The sequence below is a fragment of the Diadema antillarum genome, unplaced genomic scaffold (genome assembly GCF_040938485.1).
Source record: "Diadema antillarum isolate AM-2024a unplaced genomic scaffold, OU_Dant_1.0 scf00000201, whole genome shotgun sequence".
Lineage (NCBI taxonomy): Eukaryota > Metazoa > Echinodermata > Echinoidea > Diadematoida > Diadematidae > Diadema > Diadema antillarum.
Window position 1 is genome coordinate 1,979,296 of NW_027271090.1, and position 20,998 is coordinate 2,000,293.

At 37.9% G+C, this 20,998-nt stretch overlaps 1 protein-coding gene across 1 annotated transcript; it reads right to left on the minus strand.

Moving 5' to 3' along the window:
• Nucleotides 1–12,771: 12,771 nt before the first annotated feature.
• Nucleotides 12,772–20,078, minus strand: LOC139723821 (uncharacterized). Its single transcript, XM_071635028.1, has 7 exons — nt 19,987–20,078; nt 17,296–17,447; nt 16,631–16,683; nt 15,741–15,857; nt 14,356–14,448; nt 13,085–13,191; nt 12,772–12,777 (listed from the first exon to the last, which is right to left on the minus strand). Exons 2-7 carry the CDS (start codon nt 17,331–17,333, stop codon nt 12,772–12,774), a joined length of 414 nt encoding a protein of 137 aa, XP_071491129.1. The 5' UTR covers nt 17,334–17,447; nt 19,987–20,078.
• Between the last annotated feature and the right edge of the window lie 920 nt (nt 20,079–20,998).

A 20,998-nucleotide genomic window follows, 5' to 3' on the forward strand; every position in this document is an offset into this window, starting at 1 on the left:
ATCATTTTTATGTCCTATATTTTCAGGGTATTTGAATCTTCTGTCAGTAGGGTACTTTCATCTAAACACACAAATTAAGAGTAAACCGTATTCTCTACCATGATCAACATGAAGATTTTGGTCTTTTCTTTTGTATCATTGTGAATGCATGCATGATTGTGTGTGTGTGCGTGTGCGTGCGTGTGTGTGTGAGTGTGTGTGTGTTTGTGTGTGCATATAATGGCAGGTGACATGACATTTGCATCTGTGACAATTGCTCCGATCTCATTATTTTCTCCAAGGACTTGGGATTAAGGTAGGGTTGTAATAGGGTTCTAGGTTTAGATTGATGTGAGGATTAGGGTTAGGGTTATGTTTTGGGTAGAAAATATGTTTGGCCTTATAGCGTGCAGATCTTTCATGGGGGCAATTTATTGTTGCAGGAGCAAATGCCATGGAACCATAGAGGCAACACTCTTTGTAAACCTATTTTTGTACAGTGCAAACCCGTTATAACGAACACGGTTATAACGAAATTCCGGTTACAACGAAATAAAATTTGGGGCCGCAACATTATCAACTCTATGTATTTTTATTGTTTATTCATTCGGTTATAACGAAATTTCATTATAACGAAAGAAAACTGCCTGTCCCGAGGACTTCGTTATAACGGGAGTCCACTGTACAGTGTACTTGGGTAAAATTCTTCCCTCTGAACTCACATCCATCAGCCATTGATACTGTATGAAGAGAAAACAAATACCCAGTATAACACCAACTACATTGTTAAATGCAGGTGTCACACTTTCTCAAAACTGAGCAAAGTTGGGCACAAGACATAGGATATCCTCCATTTTGGCTCTAATTGTAGAAACATTGGGTTATTCATGAAGGTATTTTTAGATATCAATGACTGCTGGTGACATTTGTCGGGCTCCTACACAATGTGAGTGGTGGTAAAATCTGTCTAGCCATCAGTGGCAGATCAAGAGGGGGGCGCACCGGGCACGTGCCCCCTCTTTAATTTTTGGCTAAAACAAAAGATATTAAAAGAAAAAGATGGGGGGGGGGGTGGTGCGTGCAACCCCCTTTAATTTTGCAAAAGCGCCTCCCCTTTACGGAATTCCTTTGTGTGGCCATGGGATCGGGTAAACTTCTTTAATGAATATTCATATTTTTGTGTAGCCTTTGGGTGTGGTCCGGGTGCCATATCGTTTGACCTTCTGCAGGGCTTGACATTAGTGGTGGCCTGGTGGCCCAGAGCCACTAGAAAATCAATTGGTGTCGGGCCACCAAATTTATCTTTCAGTGACCTGAACAGGCACCTGTATTGTAAGATTCAAAATGGACTGTTTCTCCTGCTTTTATTTCGGGCCACTATACAAGGTATCTTTTTTGGCCATTAAAATTTCAGATTTAAAGATTTTAGTGGCTCAAACAGGCCACCACACAAAAAGGTTAGTGTCAAGCCCTGCCTTCAGTAGGCATTGTACTTGCTTTGGCTGTTGATTGGCTTTTTGACCATGTTCAATCATGTTCCAACTTCACATTATATGTATAACATAGAAAATTCCTTATTCATTTTGCCTATCTTGTGTCAATTATGGGATAATGTGGTGCCACCACTTGAGAAAATCAATTGAAGTTGATAATGGCAGCATTGGGGAGGTACTTCCACAGTCTATATGTTGGTTGTCGAGTCGGCATTTGGTATCAAGGAAAACTACATTGTATTTTGATGACAATGACATGTACTAGAGAGTCTTGAGTCTTGACTGAAAATAATCACTTTAAAGCAGACATATCACAGCAAAAACCACACAAACTTCTCTCGAACGAAAATATCAGAATCGAACGACAGGACATTGAATATGGAAACACACTAATTTTTCATGTGTGTTTTTTTGTAATTTCTAATCCAATCATTATCATACATACTTACAATGCATACATAGATGTACAGATAATCAATAATAGAATTAAGATAGTTCTTCTATAGTACACTATGATCGAGAAATTGTAAACACATAATCAACACACATCGGTAAGAAACAAAGTAAGAAACGACCTCACTGGAAGAGGAAGATTTCACAAAATTAACACTACATAGGAGGGTATCAAAACATGCTACAAAAATGTCTTAATTGTTCTTGATGCTCCTAAAGTTGACCACAAGAGGGATGATGCCTACATGTACTTGAATTATTAAATACAAATGTATGTCTATTACATTGATGTTGATTTTACACACTGGAAAATGGCCTAAAATGTGAGCACATAAAATTTCTCATAAAATATGGACAAATTCATCACCCGCCCCCATTCCTACTCCTTAAACTCAAAATTTATCAAGAATCACTTGAAGGGTAAAGGGAAACCCTGGTATAACAAGGTCATTAGAACTGCCTTTTTTGCCCTGTTAAAACCATTACCTTGTTGCAAAAGAAGAAACCAGTGAAGTACAATAATGGAAACTCGGCACTACCAAATCACCTTGCTAAAAGCAGTACCTCCTCATATTAAAGCAAGCTTGTTATATAAGGGTTTCCCTGTGCTGTAATTGTGTATTTCAATTTTAAAGAATTACACACGAAGAATGCTGCACGTGCTTACACATCAACGTCATAATGTATTCAAATTTTATGAGTTCTATCTCAAAAGACTGTTCTTGGCAATCCACCAAACTCGTCTAAGATTTCCCATGGATTGCCAGACATAGCAAAAACCCAGTGTTTTCAAAGAGCACTTCCATCTGTAAAAGTACAAGTACGAGATAACAAATGAAATTCTAACACATTTGGCCTCCGTTACATTAACAAATTTGAATACATCATGCCGAACAGGCCCAGCTAAAGGTACACGGTCCTTGTAAAGTTTAGATACTTGATTCTGAGACCGTTAAAATGTCTACACATTATTTCCCGTCATTATCATTTGGCATCAATATGATAGTACTAGTTTAACTTAAAAATCATCAAGTCTAAGGTAGCTAATGATCACGCAAATGGGAATTACATATGCTCACTGTTTTTCTCTTCATTTGCAGCTATGCACAAAAACTCTTCTCATCTTCAAACTAAATTGATGTACAGTGCACCCCCATTATAACGAACACGGTTACAACGAAATTCCAGTTATAATGAAGTAAACATTCAGGCTGCAACATTATTGTCTCTATGTCTTTAATTGTTTATTTGTTCGGTTATAACAAAATTTCGATATACAGTAACGAAACAACACTGCCGGTCCCAAGGACGTCATTATAATGGGAGTCCACTGTATGAAACATGTGAAAACTACATCATGTGAGGCAATTCTGAATAAAGAATGCCCTTCTTGTTGTTACTACATGTACGTATGCTTCGATAAATGGCATTTATCTGTGCGGCCTATGTATATGCTTTACACTGACCCGCTCTCTCGAGGCAACGAAATGAGAAGGACGTCTACAAACATGACAGAACTCAAAATGCCCATCAATCTCTGTTTAGTAGAGTACGATGTCGTTGGTATCAACTGTTATGCCCTCACACTGCGAGACCAATATCTGCATATAATATTATCGAATCACAATGACAGTTTATGAACAATTCTGCTTCAGCTTGATCTGACCATACTCGAGCACATTCAACTCCACATGAGTCAAACTTTTGCCTCAGTCAAAGTACATGTGTAAATTCTCAGGACCATAACGTAAAAACTGTGTACACTGTATTCATTTCATTGTCTAAAACCAACACTGTCCAAGTTGAAGCTTATTCTGAAGTCCGGACTGACCCAACTTTTAACATGCAGAGTTGATAGCCATAGAATCATTTTCACCAAATATTAGTAGTCATGAAATCGTGTTGCATCTTGGAAAAAACAACAACATAAAATAAACATGATTTCTCAATCATAACGAACAAACAAACAAACAAGAAGTTCCAATGTTCACATCGTATTCATACTAACATATGATCAAACTTTAAGGGTATGGTGGCTCATTGTAACCCTATCATATGTATTGGAAACATAGTAAACTTGATTCTCGTCAAGAACATTATAGCAGTCTTTGTGCACATTTGACCATCAATGCCACTGCTTGCATGAAATCATAAAATTCGGTGCTACATGGAAATTTGAATGGGAAGAATGGAAATCTCCTCTTATTCCTCTAAACATAATAATGATCAGTGCATGGTACATGAGCATACTCCACAAGCTACCCAGGTCTATCACTGCTATAACATCTACGTAGGGTGACTTGGTACCGCGTCTTATCTAAGTAACATCACAGTTATACAATTTGTATACTGGTGGACACAATGCAACAACCCTCCCCTCCCCCACCCCCCCCCCCCCCCCCCCTCGAATTTACACGCTGCTTAATACACTGACACTCAATTAATCACAAGTTCTGACTCTTTGCAACTCTGGGTGAAAATTTCACAAACTTGTGTCATTGTGTCACTAAAAGACTCGTTTTTACACAATCAACATCATTGGGTCGGGCAAAGTTCTATTGACATCAACTCTCTTTAACTGATTTTGAAGGAGAATAATGTACAATGTACAGTGTTTCCACCAGTGCACTGGACATCCATACTGATCAAAGTCATGTCAGCAAGGACTTGTACCACAAGTGGAGATGGTTAAATCTGGTGGTACAAATAACACAAAAATTACACTGTGCTTTTCACTGAACTTGGGAAACCACCCACCCCTAATCGACACACACTGATAAGCACAAGGAAAAAGCAACCTACATTTTCTACAGAATACCAGCACTGTGTAAATTCTCTTTTTTGATGATGCTATTGTGGTGATCATGTACTTGTTTTCCCCTAGTATTCAGATACCACAGCAGATATTTCATAAGCAGCCTTGATAGTATCTTACGTGAAACCATGCATCTTGATCTTATAGGACACAAATAAAAACATGGTGTCAGATGACACAGTTTTGTCATCCTACATTTACGATCGTAAAGAGTGTACACTTGTGTCTATTTATTCATTAATTCTTTTTAACACAAATACCAGCACTTTACCATTTACAGGTAGAGTATATATTCTGTAGAGGGTATTTCCATGGCAGCCACAGACCACAATATTCACAATTCCATGTAATGCATCTTTCGTTTGAATGCGGGGTGTCTTTCAAGACTTTATAGCAACTGCAAATTTCTACAGGATGGCTTGTTACAATGTGGGTTTGTCGCGACTAAAATAGTCAGCGATCGATTTGTAAGTCTATCCACATTACTAAAATTATAAACTGATTGGTATCTGTGGAAATCATGAAGCCAATAAAGTTTTAGAATGTGGCTCATACACTGCATGCAATCATGATCTGGAAAAGAATTTTGTAAGATTTAACCTCTAGTTATGGTGCCATTTAATTGCTTTGGATGCGTTTAAGAATTACACGCAAGAGAGTTAAGCCTGCCTGGTTCAGCGACAACATTAACCCATTGAAGATGAGTCCCTAGTATACTCAGGCAGGTGTCTATGTGAAATGCATGTTGTAGCAAAACAGCCCATCCTCAACGGGTTACAAAAATAATGATAATAATTAATATTCAAGGAATGAAGTCATCATGTTTGCGACACACAAACATCCATCAAATAATACATCTTGCTCATAACCATTTATATCCCCGATTCCCCAACAGAACACAGATCCATGTATAATACACCCCATCCATTACTTTAGTAGGAAAGTTATATGAGATGGAAATTAAAGCAGAAACTACATTTTAAAGAATAAACTCGAACAAGCCTCTGAGAGTAATGTAAAACAGAAAAGTAGCACCTAAAAATGACAGTACACCAACAAAGCAAATGAAGTACTGCTACATACACACAGAATACTGAACTTCAAGAATACTATTCAACCCTGTTTTCAATGGCTACAAACACACAGGTACACTAGAGATGTAAGGTGAGTTGAAGACAGCTGATGACAGTCACATCAATCCTGTGCGCATTTTAAATTACTGGCATCGTCGTTTAAGAGTTCGATTTATATGCAGTGTCCAAATTGTGAAACACAGGCAGCCATACATATCAATCCATGGCTTTAGGGACTTGTTTAAATGCCATACATCTTTTAAAAGCAGGTCCGCAAAGTTTAATATGGATGGTCCAACCTACATGGGTGGAATTTTCTAAAGCACAGGTAAATCACACAAAGAAACAAACACACAAACATACAAAAGGCTGTCTTAGGAAACCTATCAAAAAGTTATTGCAAGAAACCCCACTAGCAAAGGAAGAATACATCTGCAATTCAATCTATTTGGCCTTCAAGATATGTCCAATTTGTTTTGACTGGTTTGTCAAGTCCTGATTTAATATCCTGGATAAATCAGCAGATAAGTCTTTTCAAACAAAGCAAGAAAGAAAGAAGGAAAACCTTGCATGAGAATTTATTTAAACGGAAATAAAACTTTGACAAAACAAAGGAGGATTGTAATTAGCTTTGCTGACATCACAGCTGAGGGCACCACAATTATTCTCATGAGATTTTGTTATACTCTTACATAGATTCTCTTTGTAGGATTAGCTTCTTTCTAATAAAAAAACAACAACAAACAATAAAGAACAATAAAAAAATCAAAAATAAATATTTGAAGCTCTGGAGCAGTCACATAATCAACATGATTGACTGACACAGCCATGTGAAGAATAACATAAGGAAGCAGATTCCATGGAAAACAACAAGAAGATGCTAACTGGAGTTCCTCATGTATTCAAGGTACATGTCGTCAACACTTAAATCCTGTGAGAGCCGGAAGCTGATGTTGCAAAAGAAAAAGAAAAAAATGAGCTCAATTACCCTTTAGAGTATTAGAACGGTAAATTTATTAAGCGGCCTCTAAAAGCAAAATAAAACGTCTAATTAGTGATCCCCAGAGTTTGAAGTGCAAGCTTAGGATCAGAGAAAATTGTAAGTGTAATGAGGCAAATGCTAAGACGCTTAAAGAGCCATGCAGAACCTGCAAATATACTGCCCCGCTGACAGCAAAATGCAGACGGACAGAGCTATCAAACGAATGCACAATCCTCATTTGCTTTACGAATTCATGACCAGAATATTCATATTTTAATATCAAAAGACATCAAAACTACTTTCTATTGGTGACCATGTTCAAATCATCAAATTCAATACACTACTTCACACCCTCAAGGATGATGACATTCAGTACTTCAATCCAAAATAAGATAATTTAAATTTTGAGATACGTTGTATCATATTTTTGTCTGTTTTTTACGTGCCTGTATTTGGAAAAAAGAAATTATGCTGTGAAAATCATGTCACAGTCCTGTCTTGCACAAGCAAACAAATATCACATTTTGCCAAAATTCTCACTGATCTACAGCTTAAGTTCTACTGCTGTAAAGGTTCTAAACTTCATGTGCACTGGTGATTTGTATTCCCAACATGCCATGGAGCTCCATTCATGGTCGCATCATAAAGTTGACCGAGTTGCATGTAATTTTTGTTTTCCTGTAGTACCAGGAAGATGTCCAAATAATCCCCTTGTATGAAAGGAAATTCATGTGACTATTTTACATCTCAGATTCTATGTCTGAAAGAAAAGCTAAACCCTCGACATGTCCTTCTTGGATTCTGTAATTGTATAAGTCCGAAATAATGTGTCTAAGTTCTGCATGTTGAAAAGCGTAGCAAATGAGGCATCAAGCATTCAGAGCATGATCTGTAACATTGTCATTTTTTTTTTCATGTAAATCACTCCTACTTTTACAGGTATTATGGAAGGCAAGTACCACTTTTGAGCTGTAGAATTGATTCTCTTTCGCGGCATGTGCTGCTTGTTTGCGATGACACAAAACGAGTTGCTTGGAAACCTACAGTCAGGAAATGTATAAATAGTATAAACATATAAAACAAGTACTAAAGACACTGTCTACATACAATCACCGCCAACTGAGTTGCTGAGACATAACGCTGGAGAAAATGTTCACAGTTTCTCCAACACATTACCACTGAATACTGGCAGAGAGGAAGGGCGATATTAGAACAATGTTGAAAAATGCAGAGTTTTTAACAACTAACATTTGGGGGTAACAATGTTTTTTGACATCACAAAGATGTTTGTGCTCATCTACGATGTGTTTTCTTTTTTCATCCGTTTTAGCAGTTATGGTCAGGCCACTGACAGTAGCATTAATTAGTATTCATCAACTAATGTCAGTGAACGTGTATCACCATCTGCAGGATTTTAGTCATTAGTTAGCCACACAAACAATAGTTTCAAGCTTTCATGGTACTGTTGGTACATGAAAATTGTTCAATAAACCAGTATTGTATAAAAAGTGCTAAAGATTGCCACTGTTTACTATGCACAAGGTACACTAGATCTTTGGAGCTGAGATTAAAAAAAAAAAGAGATATCAATAACAATACAGAAAGGCCAGATGGTCTAAGCCATAGTATTGCATCAACCCAGTGACGAAAACCACTGTAAACCCAGAGTGACCACTCTAAACAGCAAAAATTAAGGAAATAATTATGGCATCTTGGGTAAAAGATCACCACCAGGTATCGTTTCCCCTGTTTTCATCATCAAATGTGCATCTTTCTACCCACTGGAGTTGAAAACCCTCATGTATGACACCATTACTTTCATCCGTAGAGATTCACATTGAAGCAAACTTTTACATTTGTTCAGAGATGTTTGCAACACCTCATGTCAACAATCAACGAATGGACCAGTGCACTTCCGTTATAACGAACATGGTTATAACAAAATTCTTGTTTACAACAAAGTAAAAAATACAGGTCCCAAAATTGTCATCTATACATCTTCACGTACTTTGCTGTTCGGCTTTAACGGAATTCCAATATAACGAAAGGAAACCATCAGTCTTGAAGACTTTGTTATAGAGTGCAGTGTCATAAAATCTGTAATGATGCCTGTGTCAATGATGATCAGCTTGTTGATCACAGTGATGATGATGATAATGAAAAAAAAAAAGAAGATAATCATGACAATGAATGCTTACAATCATACTGACCAACATCAACACTAGTAACATAAACACTCTTAAAAATCTAAGGAGATGTAAAACTGAATACTATCAGCAGAATAATAGCAGGATGTAGAAATTTAGACCACGGTATCAGTGTGGACTTTCAGCGCATCCTACTCACTGTCGTTCAGTCGCTGAGATGGTAGATACAAATTGGAGTAGTTAAAGGGATGGTATTAAATGCATCTACTTTCCCAAATACTGCTTCACCCCAATCACATCATAATAAGCTTACAACAAAAGTTTGCCTGGAGTAATCCTACCATAAATTATTTCTGCTCAAAATATTGTTTATGTTCCATGGGGCATTTTCATGCCATTATAAATTTGATACAGGACTACCAACAGTCAGACACCAAAATCACAGCAGTTCCAAGAGCAATCAAGGAGATATCCAAGCACTTCATGACCCTAAATTGGTAGAAGCAATTCTCATACTAGGGTTGCTGGAAGTGTGAGTTTTCTTCAAGTTTTGACTCCCTCTACAAATACAATTTGTATTAAAGATCACAACTGCTGATCTCTGATATAACAAGCATGTCAGAAAAAAGAAACCAGCGGGTATCGAATCTGTCATCCACTGCTTTTCACGGAGCGACACTACCACCAGGCTATCCCTGGTTGCCGGCAGTGACACAATGTACTTGGAACAAAGAGATGCTTGTAATTCATTTTTTTCTGAACACATTTTTTTTTTTTTTTTTTTTTTTTTTTTTTTTGGGGGGGGGGGGGGGGGGGGGGGGGGTCAATTACTATTTGTCCAGAAAGTCTCCCCCACCCCTACACCCTCAATCAGGGACACCTAGCAATCCTATTGACATTCAAGCCACTGAAAAAAACAGTAACAAAAGGTGTCTATATTTCTCGTTTAGATATATCCATGAGCCACTTTCAGATTCGTATTACCAGCTGACTTGAGCATCTCAATATCTCAACTCAATCAAGGAATAAAGCACTGATTATAAACAAAAACAAACCGGGGTGGTCCAGGCAATTCTTAGATCCTTGCCCACACGAGAATACCACTTCCAACACAGACTAATGCCCTGCCATTAAATGTCATACCAGTATTTAATCACTCATTCACCCATGTCACCGACACCAACAGAATTAACTCCGCTGCAACATTTAAAATAAGCATCATTAGAGATTAATCTGGTTTGATTAATAAACCATGATAGAATAATCCATGGAGTACTAGTAATGTTTATCTCATCATACTTTCCTTGCCTTTGGCATATGGCATACATTATGTACATACAATTGTACATTTTTCATAATGACAACATACAGCTATAAAACGACTTCCAAGTATAGAATTGTACAAAAACATCCCAGGTGTACTTCAAGAAACAAGGGGGAAGTGAACATAATCTTCTGTACACTTCTACACTTTTGTCCTATTCTAGATACAGGTCGGAGGAAAAAAATTGTGATCCAATTAAAATAACTTTTTGTTGTCTTTTCACTGTTGATGTTGACTTGGCAGTATGAATACTTGTCACAATTTGAGTATATTATGTGCTTTAATACAGAAACTGATTTAATATCAATCTATCATGTTGCATTCAATTCTTACCTAGCTGTATGTTTGCCAGTGAATGAGCGGTGGGGAAATAGGGTACAGGTAACCTCCCATACAACCAATAAGTGTTGTGTTCGTGAGGGATCAAATGAAACTTATGTCACATGTACCGTATGGAGGGGGATATTACTCTGCCGCTGGTTTGTTATTTTCAGTGTACCCGGTCATGTAGCTCCGCGTACATTGTATTTTGCCTGTGGCAAAAACTACTCATCATTCTTCTAAATCTGCTACAGCCTCATCGAATCCACCACGGTTCTTGTGGCAAACTTCTGCACTGTCAATTGTTGTGTGTTCACTGTCTTATCCATTCCAGCTTGAAGTCTACTGTTAATCACACGGCCCTAAAACTAGACATATTTGAAATTGTCACGACTGTTTACAAGAGGAAAAATATGCAGGATTCCCATCCAAGATACTTCAGTTTTCAATCTTAAAAAAGAAAAAGAAAACATTTTTTTTTCCAGGCTCTGTACACGTAACGGAATACAGGGATGAACAGAATATCATGTTTCTATCTTCAAAAAATCTGATTAATAAGAAAAATAATAACACTGGACTTTATGTATTCATTTCTGTCTGTCAGCTACCTATCAATGCACTTCTCTGACTGCCCTGAATATGTATGGTCACATTGTTCTATAAACTTGCTATAACCCCCAAAACAATATATCTCCGGCATCCTTCAGGCCAGCGGCACTGGAATAAAACAAGAATAAATAATACCACAGAAAATAGAGCTCTACTATCCAATGCCCCGACAGATGGATGTACGTACGTACTACGGTAATTTTATGTAGTCTTACACTCTGCACTCACTACCCGGCTAATCCAGCCCGACCTGTCCAGCGCTCACGTGTCCTACGGCAGAGACTGGAAGCCCGGGTGGTAGGTGGGGTAGAAGGCCTGTGAGGGGTACACGGCACCCCCGCCAGAAGGGGGCTGGGGCGTCATCATGGTCGGGAAGTAGCTCTGGGGAAGGGTGACGGGGATGGTGTGCATCGGAGAGCCCCGGGCGGTCAGACCCGGGGACAGGCCGAGAGCTGGATTGACCGGTGGCTGCTGAAAAGATGATGATTCACAGGAGTAAGAGATGGGGGAGAAGTTAGATGGCATGTGGGATGATTGAATAAAATTGAATTGATCGGCAAATAATCACTGTGCACATTTGAAAATTTTTCTTTACAATTGAAGGGGTCGGTGCAATATAGTGCTAACCCACACTTTTGTCAAAATTGAGTTACATGCATTTTCATAATCCTTACCCTTCACTCTAACCTCCGTGAAAATATCATATTTGAATTCAACCAATAAGATGGTAAAAAATGCAAGTATTCATGTTTCATTAATGTACAATGTATGGACTTTCCAAACATTCAACAGGGATTATCTCAAAATGACTATTTTGTGGGTTAGCACTATATTGCACCGACCCCTTCAATTATTATGCAAATTACTGCAAATATTCATAGGAGTGAAAGCAGCAAATCAAGTTTCCAAAAACACTTGGGTAGAAATAATGTTTTATATATATGTGTAGTGCATCAGAATGAAATTGAAGTATACCTGACCTACGTGTTGTAAACATAAGAAAGGAAATGTTTCCACAACAGGCAATACCGAGAGCGATAGCTTTTATTGTACTGCTGAGCTTGTTTGACTGGACAGCTTCTGCTTTCTATTCACTAATATTCTGTCCAAGTATGGCCCTTCACTTGCATTTGGATGGAAGTTCATTGATCTTGACTACTGACCTTGAAGATTGACATGCTACCCTTGTAGTGATAATTGAATGGATATAATTCTTGTTGGATACATGACATGACAATGTCTTATTGATTCACATGAATGACTTACAATTTGTATATCCACTGCCAAATATTACAGTGAGTGGGGGACTGTTAATAGACGTGTAAAAACTTAAGATAGAGAAAATAATTCTGGCCGCATTTACAATTCAACCGCATTTGTCTAAGTATTACCCTGTTTTCAATGCATTTACTTACATAACATATTGCAAACAGCTTAATGGACACATTTATTCGAAAGAGGAAAAAAAAGACTAAACCGGAGCCCTGCCCCTAGAAATCCTGACGGGGTAAATTACCTGTGTTCCACTGGGTATATAAAGTTGCCGAGCTTGAGGCTGGTACAGAGTGGAAGGTGTCATGACTGCAGGGTGAAGTCCCGGTGGGTAGGCAGTCTGGGCGTTGTATAACGAGCTTCCATTCTGCTGTGGAGTGAGATGTGGCAAGAAGAAGTGCTGTTTAGGATTCTTTTTTTTTTTCCTTTTTTCTTTTTTTTTGTATACAGTTTTGACAGTCAAACCTGTCCATAGCAGGCACCCAAGGGAGACAAAAAAATTGTTATGAACAGGTAGCCACTATAGACAGGGGCCTTCAACATTTTTTTTTTTTTTTTTTTCCGTGAGGGTTACAGCGAGGAGGAAGAGGCAATATTGGTTATCATGGAAACTTACTTGTGACAGAGAATGTGTGTACGCCGTTTGGCTGTGAGATGGAGCTGAGCTTATTGACGGCTGGTATGCGTGTGCCGGGCTGTGGGTAACTGGTACAGCATACGGACCTGCTGGAAAGAAATTATAATCATTTAAAACGAGAGCACAATATAAAGCAAGAGGAAACAGAAGCAAAAATAAAAAAATAAATAAATAAATAAACAGAGTCTTTTACACACAGGGTAGCTTCAATCAATTTAAGAGCTGCTCTGCCAAAAGAGCTCGTTATACCTATATAGTAGTCAACGTTTTATCCATAGTATTCCAAGGCTCACACCTGCAAACAGCATTTCAAGTCATCCGAGTCAGAGAGAAACTGATTAAAGTTATCACGAGACAAACCCATTCTTCTGCCTTTCAAACCTTTAAACAAGACCAAGAATAACATAGAGAGATGTCTGCAAAACCATACATACCAACACATGTTAGCTGGGAAACTTTGAACAAAAACAATCATTTACATACAATTTTGTAGTATGCATACAACTAATATCAACATGTCTGTACGACAGATCAGTTTAATGTAAACATTAAGTTTTAGTCTTATATGTTTTTCCGCTTTTCTTTATTCATTTATCTATTTAATCAATTTACTTGTTGATCCCTTTGGAAAAATGGAAACGTGACACAATGACAGATTTTCACAGCCCATAAAAGCAAACAAGCAAACAAACGTACAAAACCTAGAAAATCATTCAGAGAGAGCATACCTCTGACAAGCAGCTCATTTCCAACCATAATATTCACATATCTATATATGCTAAAAGTAAACCCTATTTCGCGATGATAAAAAATCCATGCTAGCAACTCTATCTTAGCATCATCCTGTCCCTTGAGCACGCCCTCACCACTCTTATACACACCTCAAATGTGTGCAGCTTGAATTCCCTCGTTTCTCAGCCCTACATGTATTTCCCAATGATAAAGAATTCTTCAAAAAAAAAAAAAAATTAAATCCTGGATCCAGACAGTGATCTAGACCACTACCAAAATGTAATCATTTGTTCCTTGTGTCATTATCAACTTTTTCTAAAAATTTCATCCGATCCATTCATAAGTTGTATAATAGTTGTTTTAGTTGCAAACAAACAAATATACAGACATACACTGTACCAACGCCGGCAAAATCATAACCTCCTCGGTCGAGCTAACAAAGGATGACTGGCAATACACAAGAAAGTACCAATGCTAAAAGCCTTGGCCTGTGCAGTCAGTGGAGGAGGGGTACTCACTTGATTTGCCATAAGGTCTAATGAGTGGGGAAGCTGATCCTTCATACAGCAGCCCACCACCTGGGGGCGCTGCTGCCACCTGGCCATTGGCAGCTGTTTAGGGGAGAGAAAAGCATAGCAAACACATGACTAATACAGAGCTTGGTACAAGCACATGATCATATACAGGTGAGAACGTCAAACCTGGCAAATGCCTGACAATCTTTCACACATTACCAATGATTATTCTGTAAGAAGCAAATTTCCTTAGCTCACAATCAGAGTTTGATAAGCTACGTTTGTGAGCTTTCGCCTACTATTTTCGGCAGGCTTTCGTCAGACTGGCATTGACCCGCCGTAGATAGGGTGTTGGCAGCCTTGTGGTCCGAGAGATTTGGAATATACACTGAAGATAATTTATATTGCCCTATGTCACGATCAATAATAAAGTGCTCTGGCCCCCTGCTGGACGTGAATATCCTCCCTGATCCATCTGTTGCTGATTGCGAATTACAAAAATTTGCTTATCGCAGAGATCTACCAATCAGATGGATATCTTAAAACAAAACAAAAAATACTGATATTCTGTTATCAAAGGGAAAGTGTGCCACGTAAACTCCACACCATTTTAGCGTGAACTGGGACACTGTAAGCAGGTTTTGGTGGGAGTTATCCGCTGAACGTGACACCACAAATACATGTAACACACAGAAGGGTAGTAGCTGTATTAAACACAAGCTACAATTTAGTGGTTTCTTAAGCAAGCCATCAATATCTCAACCAAAACTGCATCATGTATTCACAGCTTTCCTCTTTTTGTGCATGTTACGTAAACCACAGAAGATTGAGAACAATTGAAAACATAAAAAATAAAAAATAAAAACACAACATTACCCTAGTTTACTATGACAGAGATTGAATTGATCTCTTTGTAAATAATGACCGAGTGTACACATCTTCATGTCCCAGGACTGAAAAAAAAAATTCATTTTGAGTTGGCCAGATTTTGTGATGGGTAGGAAGTAGCATACTAATATTATATGTTGTGTGCAAGTATTGAAGTCTTGAGTTATAACTAGTCTAGCCTCCTTCGCTCTGTCCAGCTCCACACATCCTTTCCACATTTCCCATATCCCCCATCCCCGGGCCAAGGGAAAACTTAAAAAGCCTGCATGGTATTACCAAAGTTATCAGAATGATTTTTCCTCCAGAATGTTACATTTTAATATTTAAATGAAGATATGATAAATGCAGGAAAGAACTCTACATTTGTACAGCAAAAAAAAAAAAAAAAAAAAAAAGTCAAAGAAACATAGAAAGTTTGTCTGTTGTCATGGTAACAGTTCCATCCTTTGCTAGTACTACAGTACTACAGTACTACAGTACTACAGTACTACAGTACATACTCAGTGAGCTGGGAACACTGTATGTCGGGCTGACTTGTGAGTACACGCCATGGGTGTAGGCTAGTGGGGGCATCACGCCAGGAACTGCCCCTATGCCTGTGGTGATACTGGCCACACCTGCGGGCATTTGTAGATGAACATCAGAGGAAGAGAAAGAAAGGTATATAAATAGTCAGAGGCACTTGACAATTCAGCAATAATAACTTTACATACATAAAAAGACATGATGACACACGGTTTTGAGTAAAAAAGCTAAACAGTTTTGAGTAAAAAAGCTAAACAGATATTGTAGAAACCAACAGAATGTAGAAAAGATGTAATGCATGAGACAATAACATAACAGAGTTCTTTGGAATACCACAGAACACTGTAAATACAACAGATGAGAGAATGAGACACTTTTACTCAGCATTCTACTGAAAGAAAAAAGAAAGAAAAAAAACAAATATAAAAAAAAAATGGATTTAAAAATACACTGTACACCTCTCACCTTCATTGGTATTACACACCATACACTTTGTGGTGTTTTTATCTTTGCAAATTTTGCAATCTTTTATAGAAATTTGTTAAATTAACAACTCACAAATATTCCTCCATAAGAAAAATGCAATGTAAGGGTGTTAGTGTGTGTGTGTGTGTGTGTGGTGGGGGGGGGGGGGGGGGGGTAATTGGATTCCTCGAGTTTTTCCTTCAATAGGGATAATACTTATTTCTCATTCTGTTGCTGTGGTTCCTGATCATGAATTCAACCACTTACGAAAATGGCTCAAGTCCCAATAGGCAAAAAATTGCACTCAAGACATTTAATGCATGGCATATACAACTGTAGAGATTTAACAAAATTTGAGAGATTACAAAACCTCATCATACTAGTTTGTTCAATACTTCACCTGGGTAGCCCGGTGGTAAGCCAGCTGGATAAACAGGATTCATCAGGTCAGATCTGCAGCAAAGAAATAAGGACACACAAATACAGTATGAGAAGAAAATATACAGTGTACATTGTACATGTACATTGTATGCAAGTTTTGACTATCAAAGATTGTGCTGGAAAAAACAAAACAAAATAAAACACTCCTCTTAAACTGAACGATGGCTTTGAAATGTTATGAATTACTTTGGCGACTTTATTCTTCGAAAGTTGAACACCTACACAGATACAAGTGTACTTGATGCAAGATCTCCGTGTACATGTTTTTTAATAATCAACATGCTCTGCCATCAGCCCTCTTTGTGTACTACAATGATGAGAAAACAAACTTTATAATGACAGATCACACATTTAACAAGGCATGTTCATAAATATCTCATAGAATAGAAAATGACTTCAAGGCCTCAACTCTTCTGAATTAGATTGTACTTTTAATTGGCAAAAGTTTCCAGGTAAAGATAAACACAGTGAATTCTGGGCAGCTTTTTTCCTAGAACTCCTATTCTCAGAAATTTGAAGGCACTTTGCATGACCACATTCCCTGTTTTTCTTTTTTTTTTTGGTATCATACCATCAACCACCATACATATGGAAATTTGATAATATACTATTATAGATCTGTACCTTGTGTGTTTTTTCTCCTTGTACACCCAGCCTTCCATATGAATTATGATGAGTTGGCCTGTTACTTAGTAAATGTAGCTCTCCTAGTCCTTCAAAATAGCTGTGATGTTCAACACTAGACTCACAGCTTCTGCACTGACGACTGGAAACTACTGTAAAATGAGGAATGTTTGTGTGCATTTTAATTTCGCGAATTTCGCGAGCCAAGATTCGCAAAATTAAAATGCATGTAAAAGTTCTAGTCTACACTATACGCATTGAATGTTAGAGGCAACTCGCGAAAATTTCATGCCGCTAAGAAGGCCGTCGGCTCCAATTCGTGAAAATATCATGCCGCGAAAATATTTTTTTACAGTATGTACATTGTACAAGTAGGTCTACTGGGAAGCAAAGTGCAAAGGCAAGTACAATGTAAATGATTGGAAGGCAGAAGGTGGCACTTGATATGAACCAACTTGTCTGCACATCTAATTTGTAGTTTGTTCATTGAGCCATAGTTGATTGTTACGCAGTTTCAAATACAGGTAACATACACTTTGATAGTAGTTCATACAATGTATGCATATTTGATTTTTTAAGTCCTGGTGGGAAAATTCCAGAACATGTACCAATATGTACAGTATGACATCTAACACCTATCATTGCAAATCCCTAAATAATAATACTACTATTACTAGGGACTAAAGTAGGGTACACAGAGTATTTGCACGGTAGGAATTTAGGGGTTAGGGTTAGAGTAAGAAAGTTTCGTTATTATTTTTATATTTCTTTACTTCTTTTAGAATTCCCCGAAGAAAAAAAAAATCATTGGATCTAATCAATAAATTCCAGGTCCCATATTTTACTCTACCCTTGTATAAAAAAAGTCACCATATTATACTAGTTTTAGAGAAGGTCACAAAAGACACACTACACATGTAGTTCTACATGTACAGTGTAGGTCAAATTTAGTGCAGGGCACACATGGAACTACTTTTCTTGAAACTTTACAGATCCTGAGATGGAGTTGTACTTTCAGCAGATTCTGCAACATAAACAAGTTGCTTTACAATGTAAATAGTGAAATGGGCCTTCAATGACTGATGTTTCACTCGAAATACAACTGTGAAGAGAACAAAGAGCGAAAGACACCTTCATTATGCAAATAGGCAGGCAGATATGGACAGTCTGTTCAATATTTTTCCTCCCCTTGCACATCATGGGACTCTGCTACTACTGTGCAACTACGTAGTGTCAGATGTACATGTAAAGTTTACTGTGATGTGTCCCTGCACATGCTTCTCAACCAGTGGGCTGCAAAGCTATCACAGGTGGGCAGCGATATCAGTCAAATTAAAAGAAATAATAATAAAAAAAATTAAAAAAATTATCTATCACTAACAGGGCCTCAAAAAAAAAAATGAATTGCAGTCATGAGCTGCAGTGGGCCTCAGGTTATTAAAAAGGTTATAGAAGTCTACTGTGATTAGCTTCTCTCTATTAAACAAATGCTAGACATGTTCTAGCTTAGGAGTAAACCTTGTTGTACATACGTAGATGCATGTACACTGCACGTGCAATCTCGTTTGGCCAATAACTTCCATGCAGAAGGATGTGTCATACATGCTCCAGAACGGAATACCACAACATTTTTTTCTTCCCCAGACAACTTAAGAATTAAAGGTTGAACATGGAACATCCTCCCACTGAGCACTGTGTAACTGTACCATCCCTGGAAGGAAGCCCTCCTTCATCATAGACCAACGGAAGGTCGTGTGCACTGTGTTACTGTTAGTGTGTAGACCCATAATTCGGATTACTACTCTGCACCATGCATCTAAACCACCATCATGGCTTACACACAAACACACACACACACACATCCAAAGTTTGCAATAATTGTCAAGATTGAAGGAGGGAGACTGAACCAGAATTGTAAGAAGCCTAGACTCTAGCTACATATTGTGTAGATCTAGAGCTAGGCCTAATTCACTTGTTTGTTGCAGAATCAGTCCAACACTACATTGCAACAGTGTCAACGAAGGCCAAGCACTAGCAAGACCTTGAATATGACGTCAGTATTGTCTATTGACAGCAGATCTAACAGTAACACAGATCTAGACTTACAGTTACAGTGCAGTGTAGACTAAGGAATTCCTAGACTAATTTCTACATATAATGGATCAGGTTCAAATTAAAAATTTCTGGAGCCGAGATGTGGTATTGTGTTGTCGGATTCCCTGTTTGACAAACAAAGAGAAAGACTGCGGCATAAAAAAAAAATACTGTCAACACTGTAATGACTCTCCATGACCATGGAAATCTAGACTATTATACAGTAGGCTAGACTAGACTCTAGTAGACTAAATTTACTATGTGGCGTCACTGCGTGTTGTCTGTATCACTCAGGTGTATTGAGTGGACCCAGCTGAGCGCCTCACTCAACCCATACCATGGCATGGGCATGGCAGGGTCCATGGCATAAACATAATATTCATTCACCAAACATACAACTGTACTGTACTGAACTGTACTGTGTTCCCTCGACTCGGCAGCACGGCAGCTGCAGCACAGACTCTTTCTGCACAAGGCTGTAATAATCGCCTGCTACTGAATGCCTGAAAATATCCCTCAACACCCATGCAAAATCATTTAAAACCATCCCAGTGTAGCCTATCTTGCTTCTGCCAAAATAATGAGCGCCGATCTTACCTTTTTGATGCTATCAAAGGAAATGTGAAGTAAGATGTTGTGGTCGTGATTCTCGGCTCTCGCTCTAGATCATCGCAGCCATGTTTCCGTATACTGCACTCATCAATCGATGGGTCAACAAACTTTATTGTGTATAGTATGCTGCCCTCTACGTTTAATGATTCCATAAGCAGATTGATCAGTCTAGTCTGAGAAGCTGCTGCAAGATGAATATCTTCAAAAAGTCCGAAAACTGTGCTTTCTTTAAAATTTGTCCTTCTTCTTCTTCTTCTTCTTCTTCTTCTTCTTCTTCTTCTTCTTCTGCTTCCTTCTTCTTCTTTTTTCCTCCTTCTTCTTCCTCTTCTTGTGGTGTAGCTGCTGAATGATTCTTTTTATTGTAGTTAGTCTCGTTATCGTACCTTTCTATGATTTATTCGATTTTCTACTAAGATAAGAGAGTTTAATTGAGCATAGTTGGTTGTATGTATGTGAGTGTTAATGATAATAGCATTTTTCTTTCTTTGTTCAGTGCAATTAGTTTCGTTTTATCGTAAAACTTCTTGTGTTTGATTCGATTTTCTACTAGAATAATAGAGTAAGAATGAGTATGGTTGGTTGTGTGTATTTTTTTTTTTTTTTAGTGAGTGTTAATGATACATCTGATATATCTCCATTTCATACCTTTTGAACATCTGGTATAGTGGTCACAAAAGATCACAACAATAATGCACACATCTGGTTTGAATAATATTATATTTTTCATTTATTTAGCTAGTGTTAATTGTTTGGTCCAATCGAACGCTCCGACGTATTATACTATCAACACTATACATGATGATTGCAAGTGCGTGGTCATACATTTTTGACATAATAAACTTCAAAATAACACCACATGAAAAGAGCAAAAGACACACACATACACTTCTTTGTTTTTCAATGGTATTTTATTGATTTCATTCAAATCATTCATAAATCAACCCATTCTGGGTGTAACATGAACATATAAAAACGGTACAAATGGCATTCAAAAGAC